The sequence below is a fragment of the Lathyrus oleraceus genome, chromosome 6 (genome assembly GCF_024323335.1).
Source record: "Lathyrus oleraceus cultivar Zhongwan6 chromosome 6, CAAS_Psat_ZW6_1.0, whole genome shotgun sequence".
In the NCBI taxonomy this organism is placed as follows: Eukaryota; Viridiplantae; Streptophyta; class Magnoliopsida; order Fabales; family Fabaceae; genus Lathyrus; species Lathyrus oleraceus.
In genome coordinates this window covers 358994292-359010368 of record NC_066584.1, presented here as the reverse complement: position 1 = coordinate 359010368, position 16077 = coordinate 358994292, and the positions used below count along the sequence as shown (strand labels likewise).

Sequence of the window (16077 nt, the reverse complement as noted above, 5' to 3'; positions counted from 1 at the left end):
CACATTTTTTATTATATTAGTGATGACACTTGATAAAACTTAGGATTTATAATCCATATTTTTTTTTCATATGTAGTGTCCTCAACAACGTAATCAAATAGATTGCGGGTATTTCATGTTGAGGTTTATGCGAGATACTCTTGCTTTGGGCCGATTAATGATTCCCACCGATGTATGTATTTCTAACTTATGAGTTATTTTATATTTACACATATCTCATATAATTAAATAGTTGGAATTAATTCAAAATATGTTATATTATTATGTAGTACTTTGAGGAATTCAAGTGTGCATTTTATACAAAGGATCAAGTGGACGAAATCAAAGAGGAGTGGTGTCAATTCATGATAGAGCTCAATGTTTTTTTCATAAATTTGTGTAATTAATGTGTACATTTGTAGTATATGTAATGACTTGTAAATGTGTACATAATTTGTATATATTTTGATACATTTAAGGCAAAATTGGTTTGAATTGGTATATATATATATTTGTTAGCCAAAAATTGGTAGAAAAAAGGCCAAAATGGCATATATAAAATGTGATAATTGTCTGTCAAAATCTGGTTGAAAACAGGTAGAAATTCTGGTTTATAAACCTGGAAAAAATGTGGTTTAAAACAAAAGCTTCAAAAATTTTCGTATACCTTAGACAGCGCTTTTGTAAAAAGCGCTGTCTAAAGGGGGATTAGAAAGCACTTTAGGCAAAAGCGCTGTCTAAGGGGGGGCTTAGACAGCGCTTTTTGAAAAGCGTTGTCTAAGGTATACCTAAAAAAATTAAAATAGGAGGGTCTTAGAAAGCGCTTTTGGCCAAAGCGCTGTCTAAGGGGGGTGGGGCTTAGACAGCGCTTTTCAAAAGCGTTGTCTAAGGTATACCTAAAAAATTTAAAATAAGAGGGTCTTATAAAGCGCTTTTGGCCAAAGCGCTGTCTAAGGGGGGGGGGGGGGCTTAGACAGCGCTTTTAAGATTTAAAAAAGCGCTGTCTAAACCTTTAGCAGCGGAGGTTTAGACAGCGCTTTAAAGCGCTGTCTAAGGCTAAAAAAAGCGCTGTCTAAGGTCTTGTTTGTTGTAGTGAGTGTTGCATTGATCACTTGGTTTGTCTGTACATACTTGACCATGCATGTAGTAAAAAGAATCCACATGCAGTGACAAGAGTGACAAGAACACACATGCGCCTAGGGAATCTAGGAATATCTGAAGCAAGGAATCCCTGAGCCCTAAGATTCCCTAACCGACGCCCATTCCCTAGGCGCCATAAAGCAACTTAAGCGCCAATTGGAAGGGCGCCCATTCACATCAACTAAACATAGGCACCACTAGGAAGGGCCATTCCCATTGCCCTGCACTAAGGCGCCAAGAGGAATGGCGCCTCTTCCTTGCATGTGAAGAATCACATGCAGGCGCCAAGAGGAAGGGCGCCTCTTCATTTGCATGTGGATTCTTCACATGCGCCTAGGACAAAGGATTCTTCACATGTGGTTTCTGCATTTTGTCATTCCATTGTCTTCTTTTGCCATTGCATGCAACCAATCCATTCTTCTTAGGTTGCAAACCTACTCATTCATTCATTTATAAATAGCCTTTCATATCAACAATATCAAACCATATTCATCAATACTCACCTATATTCTTCTTTGTCACACTATTTCTCTACCACACTCAAGCTCTGCAACATCAAATCATGACTTTGTTGACTATGGGCGATGAACACAGAGGCACACTCGAGAATATCTCGACATTTGTATGTTATCTCTCTCTTTTTACTTTTTCCATTTTTAGTCTTATACCTTTGTTATCTATGTTTTTCTTACTTCTTATAGAGTTGTCTTTGTTGATTATGTATTTCTTCTTCTTATTGCATTTCTTACTTTTGTGTTATTAGGATCCGAAGCATTTTAGATGTCGTGTACATGAATATGTACCCCCATGATCCTTTAATAGAACCATATATTAGAGGATGTGGATTTGGAAATCTACTCAACATTGTTACGTACTCGGTGGACTACAAGTTCATTCTTGATTTGTTGAAGAGGTGGAGACCCGAGACCCACTAATTTCACCTTTCGATTGGTGAGTGTACCGTCACACTTGAGGATGTGTACATGTTGTTGGGTCTCCGTATAGATGGAAAGGCCGTGAATGGCAGAGTTAACCAAGACAACAATATCTACAATGAATTATTGGGTGCCCCTTTGTTAGACGACGAAACTGGGGGAGAGACATCCGGTCAAGCAAGAGGGCAAGGTATAAATTTAAAATACCTTAAACAATATTATGCTAATATAGTATTGTTCGAAGATTCAACCGAGTACGAGAAAATAATAAAAGCTCGGTGTTATATTATGATTTTATTTGGTAATTTTTTGTTTCTAGAAAGTACAGGTAGTTCTGTAAATATAATGTATTTACCTTTATCACGCAACATTAATAAGGTAAACACTTATAGTTGGGGTTCAGCTGTGTTGGTCCATCTATATAGTGCAATGTGTAAAACTGCAAAAAAGAATACCTGTACTTTTTTTCATGTGCGTATTTGCTTCAAACTTGGGGTTGGTCAAGAATGTTGTCACTCACCTCGATAAATAAGCGCCCATTCGTGTTCCCGTTTGCAACCAAGTAAGTCTAACACTTTACCATTTACCATTTAGTTAATTATATTTTATATTATAATTAACAGTAAATAATATTTTTCACTTTTTTTATCTAAGGTGGTCAGTAAGGGAGATGAACTACAATAGGTGTCTGAAGCACGCTATTGTAGTTTATCGCAATCTATTGGACCACATTAAACATGACGATGTAATAATCCTACACAACTATATTTTAATTTAAAAATACTTATCAAATTATTTTTCATCTAATCGTTTCGTATTTTTTTACAGTTTATCTGGAGGCCATATATGGGTCTGGATCATGATGTGAATCATGACGATGTTGCAGTTTGGACATCGAAGACACCGATTATCTGATTCACTACGGTGGAAATGCACCAGAGTGACCGGGTCAAATTGCAGTTCGGCATGTACAACAGATTCTAGAATCTCCCACGTGTTTGAGGAATTTGCATCAAAAAAGGGTTGATGCACAATGAGATTATTCTGACTGGAGAGACTTTGCAAAAGAGATGTGTCGTCAATGGAGGAATCGACGACAACACATCTTAAATGAATCAGTCATCTATGGTGCAAGACTAACTCAACAATATATGGCATGGTTTAGGTCGGTAACAACTCAACAATTTGTATCTGAGTCGCGGTATTTGATGGATCCACGCCAACTTGCTTCGTCATCGTACGCCCCATAATAATTCCCCACCCAACACCAATGTGAACCCACCCAAACCCAACAACCAACCACACAACTTCAACCTACCACATACACACAACAACCAAACACCCAACCTCGCAACCCGTTCATGCCATCAATCCAACAACCAACCATCCAGCGTCGCAATCCATTCATACCACCCACCCAAAAAGAATACCAAGAATCAAACCCCGCAACCACAACCGTCTATAGCCCGGGTGATTCATGTGGGTCACTTCATCGTAGCCCTCCACCAATGACCACCCAAACATCCCATCAACATAACACCCAACCATTGTTTAACTATAGTACGCCCAAGAATCATTGCTTCGTTTCCAAAACGACTCAATGGCCCAATTTGGGCTACTATACCGTCCCTAATTCATCCAACCCCAACGAACTGGATATTGGGAACAAATGATGACACATCTGTCAAATACCACTGGAACTTCCGCCAGACCTTCCCACCAACCATCGCTCGATCAGGTCAACACACAAAGACCTCAAACACCTCAAGAAAATCGTGGGAGACCTCGGAGACAAACTAACACACCTGGATGTGGAACAGGGGGGCGTTATAATCGGGGCGGTCATTAGTTTATTGTCAGTTCAATGTAACCAATTATTACATCATCAATAAATTTATTTTTTTCCATTACTATTTTTTATTTATTAAATAAAAAAAATTATAAATTATAAAAATTAAATAAAACAAAATACAAGGGGTGTATGCGCTAGATGAATTGGCACATACACGATCCATTGGACCTTGGCGCCTGGAGCATTGACATCTCCTCATGAGGGTCAATGCATGCGCCAATAACATTGACGCCTCCTCATGAGGGGTCCAATGCATGTGTCAATGCTATTGACGCCTCCTCTTAATGCATTAGGGATGCACCAATTCACCTGACGCATCCTCTTCAAAATCTGATTATTTTGGTATTTTTTTTGAATTATTAATTATTTTAAAAAAATTGAAATACATGATTATTTTAAAATAAAATTCCTATACATAAGAATAACTAGATAAATATTTATCATCAATAGATATTATGGGCTACGAGAATTGTCATTGGAATGAGATCAATAATGTGGGACTGAAGCGGCATGCGAGTCTCAAAGAGATTGGGCTCTATAGTTTCGTTGACTTGGAGTCTGCTATGTATGTTCATTGCAATTGAATTATATAGAGTAGTCTTTTTTTTAAAATTAATGTGAAATTGATCTGTAACTAGAATCTTGTTGTTATTGTTACTCTAAAACAAAAACACTAAAATTTTGTTGGCATAAAGAATGTAAAATATTGCTACCCTTAATCCTACTGTAACTAAAAATCAAGCTATAAGCACTGTTCACAATAACATATTCATTTTACCCAACCAACCAATGTGAGCCCAATTTCAACAGAGTTCCTTTGAAGTTTCAACAGCCGAATGGTTGTTGGAGCAGTGGACCCACAATACAATATTAGTAGAACTAGAAGTTTAGTTTCTAAGACCACTGGCATTAAGCAAACGTTTACTTGTTCAAAGTACCTTAACTTTGTTTAAAAACAAAGGAATACTATAATCGTGTGAGACGTTAATTTGAAAGCAAGCAAAGTCCAAACGGTGTTCAACTGTAATCCAACTAAAAGCAGCCTTCATTTCATGTGACCGTGGGTCCCATCTCTCTATTTTGCACATGAAAATTTCCAAAATAACCCTTACTAACATTTTATTGGCTTTCAAAAAATATGTATTTCTCAACAACAAACAATGTTCCAGGTTGTTTCCAACCGCGTATTGTAAAGACGTGTCCTTAACGAGTTGGCACTTTGTCTTTGGGCTCCGATCACAGTTCACACTTTAAATAGAAACATTAAACTGACAAAAACTAAACTGTCTCTTTCTCACACCACGCTACGCGTCTTAAATTCTCAAAATATATCAATCATTCTATTTCTGTTTTACATATAAAAGAGAACCATCAATTTCCATACATCATCAACATTCTGCATCTTCAAAAAGAGTTTCTACTTCACTCGATATAGCTACTACATTCTTTCTCACATTGTATTTCACCTACATTAATTCAAACAGATTTTAGCATATAGTTAAAGATAACAACATCATGTCTTTGAAGAATCGTAATGTTGGCCGTAGGGCATGGAACATCCTGCGGCTTTCATTGTTGTGGGCAAGAAAAAGTGGTGTGTTTAGGCGCAAGCTAGTGACGGAGCTGCGTCTTGTGCCAAAGTATTTGAAGCGCCTCGGACACACAAACACACCCGATAATCAAATTCACTTCTTTGAGCGTGAACTTTCATTCGATGAGACACCTATGTTCAATGTCAAGATGTATCGTCCATCATCCATGCGTTTTCATATTCCGTGTATAAATTCGCGTGTTGATTTTGATTATGATTTTGATGATGATGATGGTATTGTTGAATATGACAATGGGAGAAATAGTGATCTCGTTGATGCAGGAGATTATGACCAAGAACTTGATCATGGGGTTGAAGGGTGTCAAGAAATGGGTTTTAGAGAAGAAGTGCAAGAAGTTGGTGTACAAGGAATAGATAAACGTGCTGATGAGTTCATTGCTAAATTCCATCAGCAAATGAGACTTCAGCGCCAGATTTCTCTTCTACAATACAACAAGGAAACACCCAGCAGAGACACAAATTGACATATTCTTCTTATACATGCAAAATTACTTTCTTTTATTTTCTGCAATCAACTTCAACTTTCCTTTTTTTTTATATTTTTGATGCTACGATCATTTGAACTTTTTTTGTCCAAAAAATGAGAGGAAAGACAGTACAGCGGGATTTTGTTACCACTTAATTTTTAGCTTAAAAGAATATGTCACTACAGTCACTTGTTTATGTGCCTTCTTTTTTTCTTTGAACTTTGTTTATACCCTTTATTAACACCGAAGAAAATAAGGAATTCCCGCATTGTCAAAAATGCTAATGATTAGAAGATGAAATCCGAAACTCAACTTGCAAGTAGTCGTGTTATACTACGAACGATAGGATACTACAAAAAACTGAATAATAATAATACAAGTAGTCGTGTTATACTACGAACGATAGGATAGTATAAAAAACTGACTGAATAATAACAATAATAAAAAATTTGTGATTATGATAAAATTAACAAAAAAGACTATAATAAAATGACATCACATTTTTTTATCTTGATCATAGCATTCAAAGTATAAATCCTTATTTTTCGTTAAAACTTTTTGGGTGCAACTTTCTTACAACATACTTTCAATATTTTAAACAGATAGGATTGGCATATAACTCACAGACTTATGCGACAAAATTTACAACCATAAAACATAATTATAATATTATCTTCAAACAATTTCATTTGTTGAGAAAATTTTAAACCTAATTAGCAAACATAAATAGAAAAGGCGCACGTACATTTAGGGCATGGTAAACTGAACAATGAAACATTCTTAAACTGTAGTAATATATAAATCCGTAAGTGTCGGGGCAACAGTCAGCTTTAAAATAAAAGAGTAACTTCCTTATAGTGTACACAAGGAATTTAGCTCTGCTCCAGACCTCTATGCACATCAAACAATCATCAATACTTTCATTTTCTGCAATGAAAGTCGAAAACGATGACACAAATTATGTTATATCAGAAAATATGATATTTGTATTACTTCTAAAGCAATCTATACAACTAAGGGAATAGGTCTGGCCATACTATTTAGCTAAGTGTAGCCGAGAATTGATGAATCTATCAACCAAGGAAAGCAGACATCTCCTTAGCTAAACGAAGTTACAACTCTAGATGCCATGATTGTTTTTATTACGTCACGGCAGCCGATATAACAGTATTTGCAACCTTTTAGCATATGCTCTATTATTAAGTTAATTTAATATTAAAAATTATTAATCTAGGGACTTATGGTGATGAACTAAATGGACAAGATGCAAGTAATATTCCTTTGCAACTGATATGAATGAGAACCAACCTAGGGAAGCATGAGGCAGCTGCACACATACTCCACTTCAGGGTTTCCCATTCCTCCTGTTCCTACTTCCCTTTCTCTTGCCGTCCCAATTATTTTCCCTTAAGAGAACCAATTTAACTTAGAAAAGTAATGTAGGAATGAGTCCTATAGTAAAGAATCGTACATCAGCTTCCATTCTCATGAATACTTGTGATGTGTTCTTCCAACTTCCCTGTTGCCGCCAATATGAGACCTACACTCAAGGTGCAGTCATAATATTTAATAGAGTAAACATAATCAAAACAGGGATGGATGATGGATGATGGATGAAAATGATTATTTGAAACCGAAATTTTGAAATTGAGGGAATAATTCATAACTGAAAACTAAAAAGTAACTAAAAATAAAGCAGATGGTCTCTCATGAGATATTAAATGCTAATTCATAAGTGAGAAGTGTACCTAAAAACAAAGCAGATGGTCTCCCAGGCCGAGATTTGAATTCAGGGTGAAACTGCACGCCAACAAAGAATGGGTGACTTGGATGCTCTAAGATCTGCGCACAAGAGAGCATTTCTTAAAATCAAGAAAACAGTTCCGTTCTCCATGCAGAAAGGAGAAAATGGGAAAAACAAGCAGTAGAGGAAATGAATTATGTGTAACAGTAAAATATAGAAACACAAATGCAGGATAACAAATATTCCCATGTCAAATTCAAACTGCCAGGAAAGCAATAAAGGAAGTGAATTATGTGTAACAGTAAAATATAGAAACACAAATGCAGGATAACAAATACTACCATGTGGAATTGAAACTTACAGGTAGTCAACTACAGTTCTTGTCAATATTGTTTAACATCCAAACCCTATCCAAGAAGAAAAAATACCTCCATTCGTTTTCCACTTTCATCCTTGCCAACAAATTTTAGCCCAGCTTCTTCTAAAGTTTCAATGACATCCGGATTTACCTGAACAATGCAAATGCAAATGCAAAATTAGAAGACTACTCAACACCTGTTTCTAGAACAGACAGTAACCAAAAAAGAAGGTTATAACCACACCTCATATCTATGACGATGCCGTTCATCCACATACTCAGAACTTCCGTACCTGACAATTAGAAACATGCGAAGATATTAACATACACAAAATGAGTGCTGAGAACATAATTAATCATTAAAAGCAGCTATATATTGGAGTCTTATAGCAACTGAACAGTATAATGCAGCACAAGAAGAATGAATTCAAGAATTGAGCCACCCAGCCCACCCCTACCCTTCCCTTGAAGTCTAGTCTACAGTGAAGGCAGAATTGAATCGCAATCACATTTGAAATGTAATATCACAAAAAAACATATTTAATCAGTCCAGATATTCATTTTAATCAAACCATTCTCTGATGATAATTGAGCACTTGGTCACCAACCAACCAGACACCATTATTGACATGTGCCCTTCAGAACGACAGACCAAGGAACAAGGAGCCTGAGATTTCATATATGCAGATACTGCCAGAAAAAAGTTATCTAACGGAAAAGAGAGACGACATATGCCGTGAAAGAGATATTTAACATGTTCATCATTCATTTATCGTTAAAAATACTACAGTGAGATAGATACATCACATACAGTTTGGAAGTGATACAATCCCGTGTATGTAAGAGTGTTCTTCGAGATCCAAGTCTCATGGTACTTCCCATATGCGTCCGTGAACCCTGTTTTTGACTAGCAGACATTACAACAAGGAAAATGAATTGGAAAATGGGGTGGGGGCAGACATGTATACCTACCTCTGGCATGAAAATTACAACAGGATTCGGTGTTTGGGCATCAAACTCTACACTGTTTGCTCTTTCCCAACCCAAAACCTAAGAATGAAAGTTGAATTACTAAGAAAAGAATGCAGTCAGAAAAAACCAAATAACAAATAAACAGAAAATTACTTACTGATCTAGCAAACTCAATTACAGAAATTTGCATTCCCAAGCAAATCCCCAGGTAAGGAACGTTGTTCTCTCTGGCATATTTGGCAGCTAGCATCATGCCCCTCACACCACGATCTCCAAATCCTCCGGGAACCAAGACACAAGCTGCACTCTGCAAGTAAAAATTCCCTCAAAAAATGGTTGTGATTGCAGGTTCAAAAGCAGAACATCCTTCTTTGTATTGTATTAATCGTGTGGAGAGTCCCACATAGGATAGAAGTATTTACAAGCCAATTTTGAGGGATTGAGCCCGCTCATACTCTAGATAGTCAGTCTTGGGTGTAAAGGGTGTGTTAACTGATGAGAATTCCACATTAAATAGTGATACAAACTGAATAATGTTTACAAGTCAGTTTATTGAGATTGAGTTAAGCCCCAATCTAAATTCTAAGAAATACTATTTCATCACAGAAAGTCCAGCTGTTCCATCATAGATATTGAATGCATAGAGAAAATATGTTTTTTTTAATTTCTCAACTAAAAATCGTCTAGCATTTAGCGGAATCACATAATTAAAATTCAAAGGGCTCAACATTTTTCACTACACTTCCTAGATAGAATAGACTAAACTTCCATAAACTGTATGTGCTTCTAGTGCACTTACCCTCAGAGTCTTCCATGCTGCAGCATGTGCTTCTGGTGTCTGAAAGAGTAAAACCACAAAATTAAAATGAGATAAGCCTGATTACCAGCATAATGAGAAGCAACTGAATTTCTTCAAATGCAATTTGAAAGAAAAAATTACAGATTCTGCACTGTCATCTTCAAGGTCAGAAGCTGCAATCCAGTCAATTGATGGTCTCACTGAGCGTGCAACACAAGCATGCAGTAGGGCCTTTAAATAAACGAGGCATTAAAAAAATCAAAATATTCAGTATATGTCGATGACATTAGAACAAATAAAAACACTGTTGTCAAAGAAATAATTAAAACAATTCTAAATTCTAAATATATGTACACTTTAGATTATATAAAATAAAGCATGCATAAACCAATAAGTGATGGCAGTTTTAAGAATACAGCAAAAATGTGAAACTCAAATCGTTGCTAGTAAATATGACATCAAATTTATGGAAAGAACCAGACAAAGAAAAAAATTTATAGAAAAATTGAAACACTATTATCTAAATAATGTTGATAGCTATATAGTAATACACTAATCTTGAAACAATATTCCCATAACATATATTGTTATCCTGCCATTCTTGGGATGAATATCAAGGGAAAGATCAGCTCACCTTTACAACGGATAAATATGAATCTGTTAGACCAACATATTTTCCCACCATCGCGATCCTAACCTGTAAAGTTCAAAATGCTCTCATTCACATGCATAAAATATTGTGATATATTTAGAAAGAGCATTGTCAACGGCATATATAGTGCTAACAGATTCAGTAAGATTATCATAGCTCTCAGCCATCTCAGTCCATTGCTGCAAATCAGGAGGCGTAGCACGGCTGCAAAGGAATTTAAAAGTGAGACAGACTAATGTTTCCGATTATCGGTTTATTTTTCAATAAAAGAATGGAAAACAAGTAACGACATATCCAGCAGGACATTCCAAAATATGATCAACATATGATGTGTTTGGATTTTGTCCAGATTTTAATTGTTTGTTTGGATCATTAAGAAATTCCCACATATGAACTATAGTTTTTCAGAAACTTAAATAACAATTGAAAAGACTTTCAAGAGATTCAAAGTATATTTTGATAAGTGAACAATTCCAAGATCAACCCACTAACCAAAAAACAAGTGCTACAGTTGTTCATAAGTGAACAATCATAAGATCAACTCAAGTTGACAAGATGCAAGGGACAGTTGGAAGATAAATGCTACAATTATTTATTGCATTACCATTGAGACTGTAATCAACGCACTCTTTATTATTGGGCTACATCTCAAATTTCTCATCAATCAAAACAGGGAAAAGACAATATGTAGAGCATGATCAACTATAGTGTATTAAGAGGTGCTGGAAAGATTGAGCCACTGTTTGAATTACTGTAGCAGTTTTTTAGTCACTACAGTGATATACTGTAACATAAAATATTGATCAAAATTTTAAAAATAATTTTTTTCAACCAGAAGACGGCCCAGGGATGTGATCCAGATCTCTTGCCTGTTCTTTTCTTAGTCAATATATCTAGAGTGCTACAGAATTTATGCGTGGGATTTTATCTGACAACAAGCTTCATCCAGTTAGAAAATTTATACATGTGATACTGCATACTTTGGCCAGTTATGTAAATAAAAGACAAATCAAAAACTCACCTAAGTAAGTTAAACTGCTGCAAAATTGAATGGTGGGCATTTTGATTCTGAAATAGAAGCCAGACATTAAGAGGAAAACAATTACACAAAATATAAATAGCCAAGACTCAATGGCACTAAAATTTAATTAGAGACTCACTCTAAGTAACAGGGGAATATGCCAAATATTTGGTACATCATGGATATTCAGAATATTGTTAATCTGAAGAAAAAAATATACATAAAATACAGATCAATAACTAATAAATCAAAGCTTGCCTGGAAAAAGAAACAAGCTTAATTCACTGAAAACATACCGGAACATGGCAGAACTGTGAGAGTTTTTCCTTGGTGCTATCCAGCAGAGGCTGCACATTGAATAGCAGTATTTTTTAGCTACCAATATAGCCAAACTAACATTAAAGACACAGCTTCCCAAACAGAAGAAAATATTTAAGAAACACTGAAAATATAGTTATCAATCTTGGATCGCAGAGCAGAAACGTGGAGCAGACACTACTTAATGCATTTAGGAATTATTATACAGTTGATATTCATAAACACATTTTTCTGGGAAAATGAAATAAATTACTCAAAATTCATGAAATATTCAGAATTAGAAACAAAAGCCACAAGTCTTAAGAAAAATATACTTGTAAATACCAACAAAATTTAAGGAAACAGACAAGCAGACAAGTTAAGCCTCTAAAACTTAAAGTAACTAAACATTAAAACACATAAAAGTTTAAGCATCATGAAAACCTAATTCTTCATCGTTACTTCCTCCACTACTAGATTTTTAGTCCTCTTCATCCTCCCCAATACAAAGAAGTCAAGAAGAAGAAAAAATAGAAACAGAAGGAAAAGGAAAAGAAATGAAATAGGGGAGGAAGACGAAACAGTAAGAAACCGAAACAGATTGTCAACAAAAAAAAAGAAACAGAGACGAAGAGAAGAGAGGAATCATATTGTACAGTAGAAGAGAGGGATTTAGGATTTTTTTTAGATCGAAAAACCCCAAATAAACCCTTTAACGAGTCTAAAATTAAGGTAGGGCATAATCTTTTTTGGCCAGTTATGGGCTGTAGTGGCCGCTTCGCTCTGCTTCCACCGTTAAACACTCCTGCTTCCCTCCCCCATTATAGCAGCCACTACACCAATCTGGAACGCTCCAACCTGTCTGGGAGCAGCACAGCGCTGCTCAGGGGTTATAGCTGCTGTAGCGGCTGTGCTATTGACAGCAAGTTAAGATTGTGGGGAAAAAATATTAACATGAGCAGATTAATTCAATTAACCACTGTATTCTCCTAAGTGTACAACTATTGAGGCAATAATCCTATAAAATGGAGCCACTTAATTGTCAGACCATAATCTCAAGGAGAAGCAAGAGCAAAATCAGTGTCACATAAGTTGTCAAATCCACATAACCACATAAGTAACTTTTGCAATAGCACTGAGTTTCAATCCTTGATCTTTAACAACAACAATCTGTTTATTGTTTTACCAAGAATCCAGATTTCCTCCAACAGACACAGTACCTGGTCTTATGACAGTGCACGGTAAGGCCCAATATCACAAACATTCACTCTAATAACAGTACTCATCCTAGCATTACCCTTACTAAAGTTCACTGCAGTGTTTTAATAGGATTCAATCAGTAATAGATTAACCAATTCGAAAGTCGCATAGACTTGGGATGAATAATACAGCAAATACTTCTAGACTACCAGATGCAAAATAATGATTATGTTTGTTGTTAAATGTGGAGCCTGAGTTTTGTAACTCTGGTTAACATCAATATTCACATGGCTAGAAAGAAAAGATCAGTATGATGTGCATACAAAGAATGTATGAACGTATGAGAAAGTCTTAAATTTTTCAACCTTAAGACTTTGAAGCAACCACTGTTACACATTATAACAATTTTAAATGCATCTAGGCACCAACTGGTGCAATGATATACCTCAGCAGAGCGACTTGCTAAAAGATGAGGGGTCAGGCCCAATGCTCTCAGTTCCCTGACACTATGTTGTGTAGGCTTTGTTTTCTGGAAAAAAAATATTGCACTAAACATGAGACAAAAATATCTAAATGTCTGAAGCTGTAATGCACAAGTAATGAAGTAGTACTTGCTCCCCCACTACACCCAACACTGGTATCAGGCTAACATGGATGAGACAGAAGTTGTCAGGCCCTGAGAAGGAATAATGAGAGTAAAATGTTATTTATCGATATAAGATGACATTCCATTGCTATATGAAAATGTGAAAATTGTAAAATGATAAAACGATATTCCTTTATTAATATAGAACTATATCAGTACATAACGATCATAATTTGCAAAGAGAAACTAGTGTCCATAATAAACACAAAAACACTTATCTTTATATGGTCCATATCAAAATATTTCTTTTCCCGCTAAAATCAACACTAAAATTATGTATGTTTACCCAATCCAATGTCATAATATAAAACTAAAACAAAACATCAATAATCCTATTTAAAAGAAGTCTTGGCCCTTGACTTTATTCAACTGACTACTAATACTAGTTGTACTTGTACCAATTTCATCACCAGCATTCTCATCTCAACATCCATAAAAGCACTTTTAATAAGATTAATTAATTCATCTAGAGACAATTCTACCAACTTAAGAAGTCTAGATTGACCTTAAATAAAATTAGCATCAATACCACCACGCACAAACAAATTCACACTTATTTGAGTACTCGGATCATATCATGTATTGAGCAACAAAAAACCAATAAAATCTACAAAACTTAATAATTGTTTGACAAAAGTACTTACACCTTTAATATATATATATTGCAAATAGCTTCAACTAATGACTATACTATATTATGTTGATTATTTGAAAACAAAAAACTGTTTTAGTAAATAGCAAGTAATGTTAGTGTAAAAGTAAAATATGCTTTTTCATACCCACTTGAAAGGATAATTGCCGCAGAGCCTCAATAAATGGCATAGATTCAATATCACCTGTAAATAAGCAAAAACGTTATTATGCTCCCTCATAATTGATTGAAAAGGATAAAGCAGCTTTCAACAAAAGCATTATTGGTTATGCAAAATCTTACCCACAGTGCCTCCAAGCTCAATCACACAGACATCAGCAGGGTCTTCATTTCCATCAACTGGGATCAAAGCAACCGACTCAATCCAATTTCTGATGGCATCAGTGATATGTGGAACCACCTATTTCATCAAAACACCAGCAAGGTCAGCAATCTTCTCTTTATCATCCACAGAAAGTATCCAGCAATCAATCAACAGGTAAATATACATCACATGCTCGCACACACGCACACTTGTGGTGTATTACCTGAACAGTTTTCCCAAGATAATCCCCTTTACGCTCCTTCTCAAGAACAGACTAATAATAATAATCACAAGAAACGAAAAACAACAGTTAGCTAAAAATCAGCACAAAATATAGTATTAAATTAACTCCATGACAGAAATGAAACAAGCATGCACCTGATATATTTTCCCAGTAGTGATGTTGTTATCCTTTGTAAGCGTGACATCAAGGAAACGCTCATAATTTCCCAAATCCAAATCAACCTTTAAAAGTCAAAAGCCAACAAGTAAAATAAAAAACAAATTAAACACTTCTATAACCATAACTAATTCAAATTGAAGCTTGTAAAAGTATGTATCTATATATGAAAAAAAAAACCTCTCCGCCATCATCAAGAACAAAAACCTCTCCATGCTCAAAGGGAGACATGGTCCCAGCGTCAATGTTCAAATACGGATCTGCGCAAAAAGTTTTGAGAATAAGTGAATGTTACAATGAATTGAGTTGCTTAAAAAGAGAAAAGGTGGTTAGAGAAGGAGTGAGAACCGATTTTGATGGAAGTGACGCGAAGGCCGCAGGCCTTAAGCACGACGCCGATGCTACTGGCGGTGACGCCTTTGCCGAGGCCGCTTACTACTCCTCCGGTGATCAAAACGTACTTCATTCTGTGATTTGGGGTATGGGAAAGACGTGAGTTGTGTAGGCCAAGTGTTTGTGTTTATATCCGAGCGGGAACGTTGATATTTTGGGATAGCATGACGAGACGAAGCCGAAATCGCTGAACCCTTTTTGTTTCTATCTAGTTCCAATGCAGTTTAAAACGGACAACAAGAATTATTTACTATTTATGACTGTAAATTTTCTATGAAATAAGACTATTCATTAATCAAATACGTATTTTTACCGTAACTGAAATGATTTTTTTTTCTAATAGCTATAAATAGTACTCCTACTTACCAGTAAAACACAACATGTGCCATAAATAAACTTAAGTACAATGTTACAATCAAAGTATCAAACAAAGAAAAAGTTGAGATAAATCCAAAAACAAAATAAGCAACGTGTCACGTCACCTTAACATGATTAGCGTCCCATCAAAACTCAATCATAACCCAACGGGTTAGTCCCCATTTCATGGTTAAAACATTCATTTTATTCGACCACTGCTTTTATATAGACACGCATGTCGGTAAAAGCATCCACTTTGCTTTCATGTGGTATTATAATGTTAAGGACTTTCAATTA

The 16077-nt window shown here is 35.6% G+C and overlaps 2 protein-coding genes across 2 annotated transcripts; one reads left to right on the top strand and one right to left on the bottom strand.

The window, feature by feature from the left end:
• Positions 1 to 5191: 5191 nt before the first annotated feature.
• Positions 5192 to 6181, top strand: LOC127091013 (uncharacterized). The gene has a single exon (XM_051029505.1). The coding sequence runs from the start codon at positions 5422 to 5424 to the stop codon at positions 5980 to 5982; it is 561 nt and encodes a 186-aa protein (XP_050885462.1). The 5' UTR covers positions 5192 to 5421; the 3' UTR covers positions 5983 to 6181.
• Positions 6182 to 6626: 445 nt separating this feature from the next.
• Positions 6627 to 15649, bottom strand: LOC127091011 (uncharacterized). The gene is made up of 23 exons (XM_051029504.1): positions 15379 to 15649; positions 15211 to 15290; positions 15009 to 15095; positions 14854 to 14904; positions 14609 to 14726; positions 14454 to 14510; positions 13640 to 13704; positions 13474 to 13557; positions 11828 to 11878; positions 11671 to 11733; positions 11532 to 11578; positions 10645 to 10714; positions 10493 to 10555; positions 10000 to 10089; positions 9859 to 9897; positions 9217 to 9366; positions 9060 to 9137; positions 8899 to 8984; positions 8332 to 8380; positions 8158 to 8238; positions 7734 to 7827; positions 7294 to 7525; positions 6627 to 6912 (listed from the first exon to the last, which is right to left on the bottom strand). Exons 1-22 carry the CDS (start codon positions 15494 to 15496, stop codon positions 7458 to 7460), a joined length of 1689 nt encoding a protein of 562 aa, XP_050885461.1. The 5' UTR covers positions 15497 to 15649; the 3' UTR covers positions 6627 to 6912; positions 7294 to 7457.
• Between the last annotated feature and the right edge of the window lie 428 nt (positions 15650 to 16077).

Coding starts and splice junctions, on each gene's coding strand:
- LOC127091013 (XM_051029505.1), top strand. CDS start 5,422: ATGTCTTTGAAGAATCGTAATGTTGGCCGTAGGGCATGGAACATCCTG.
- LOC127091011 (XM_051029504.1), bottom strand. CDS start 15,496: ATGAAGTACGTTTTGATCACCGGAGGAGTAGTAAGCGGCCTCGGCAAA. Junction 14,511..14,608: donor TGAGCTTGGAGGCACTGTGG/GTAAGATTTTGC, acceptor GCTTATTTACAG/GTGATATTGAATCTATGCCA. Junction 11,879..13,473: donor TAGCAAGTCGCTCTGCTGAG/GTATATCATTGC, acceptor TTCAATGTGCAG/CCTCTGCTGGATAGCACCAA.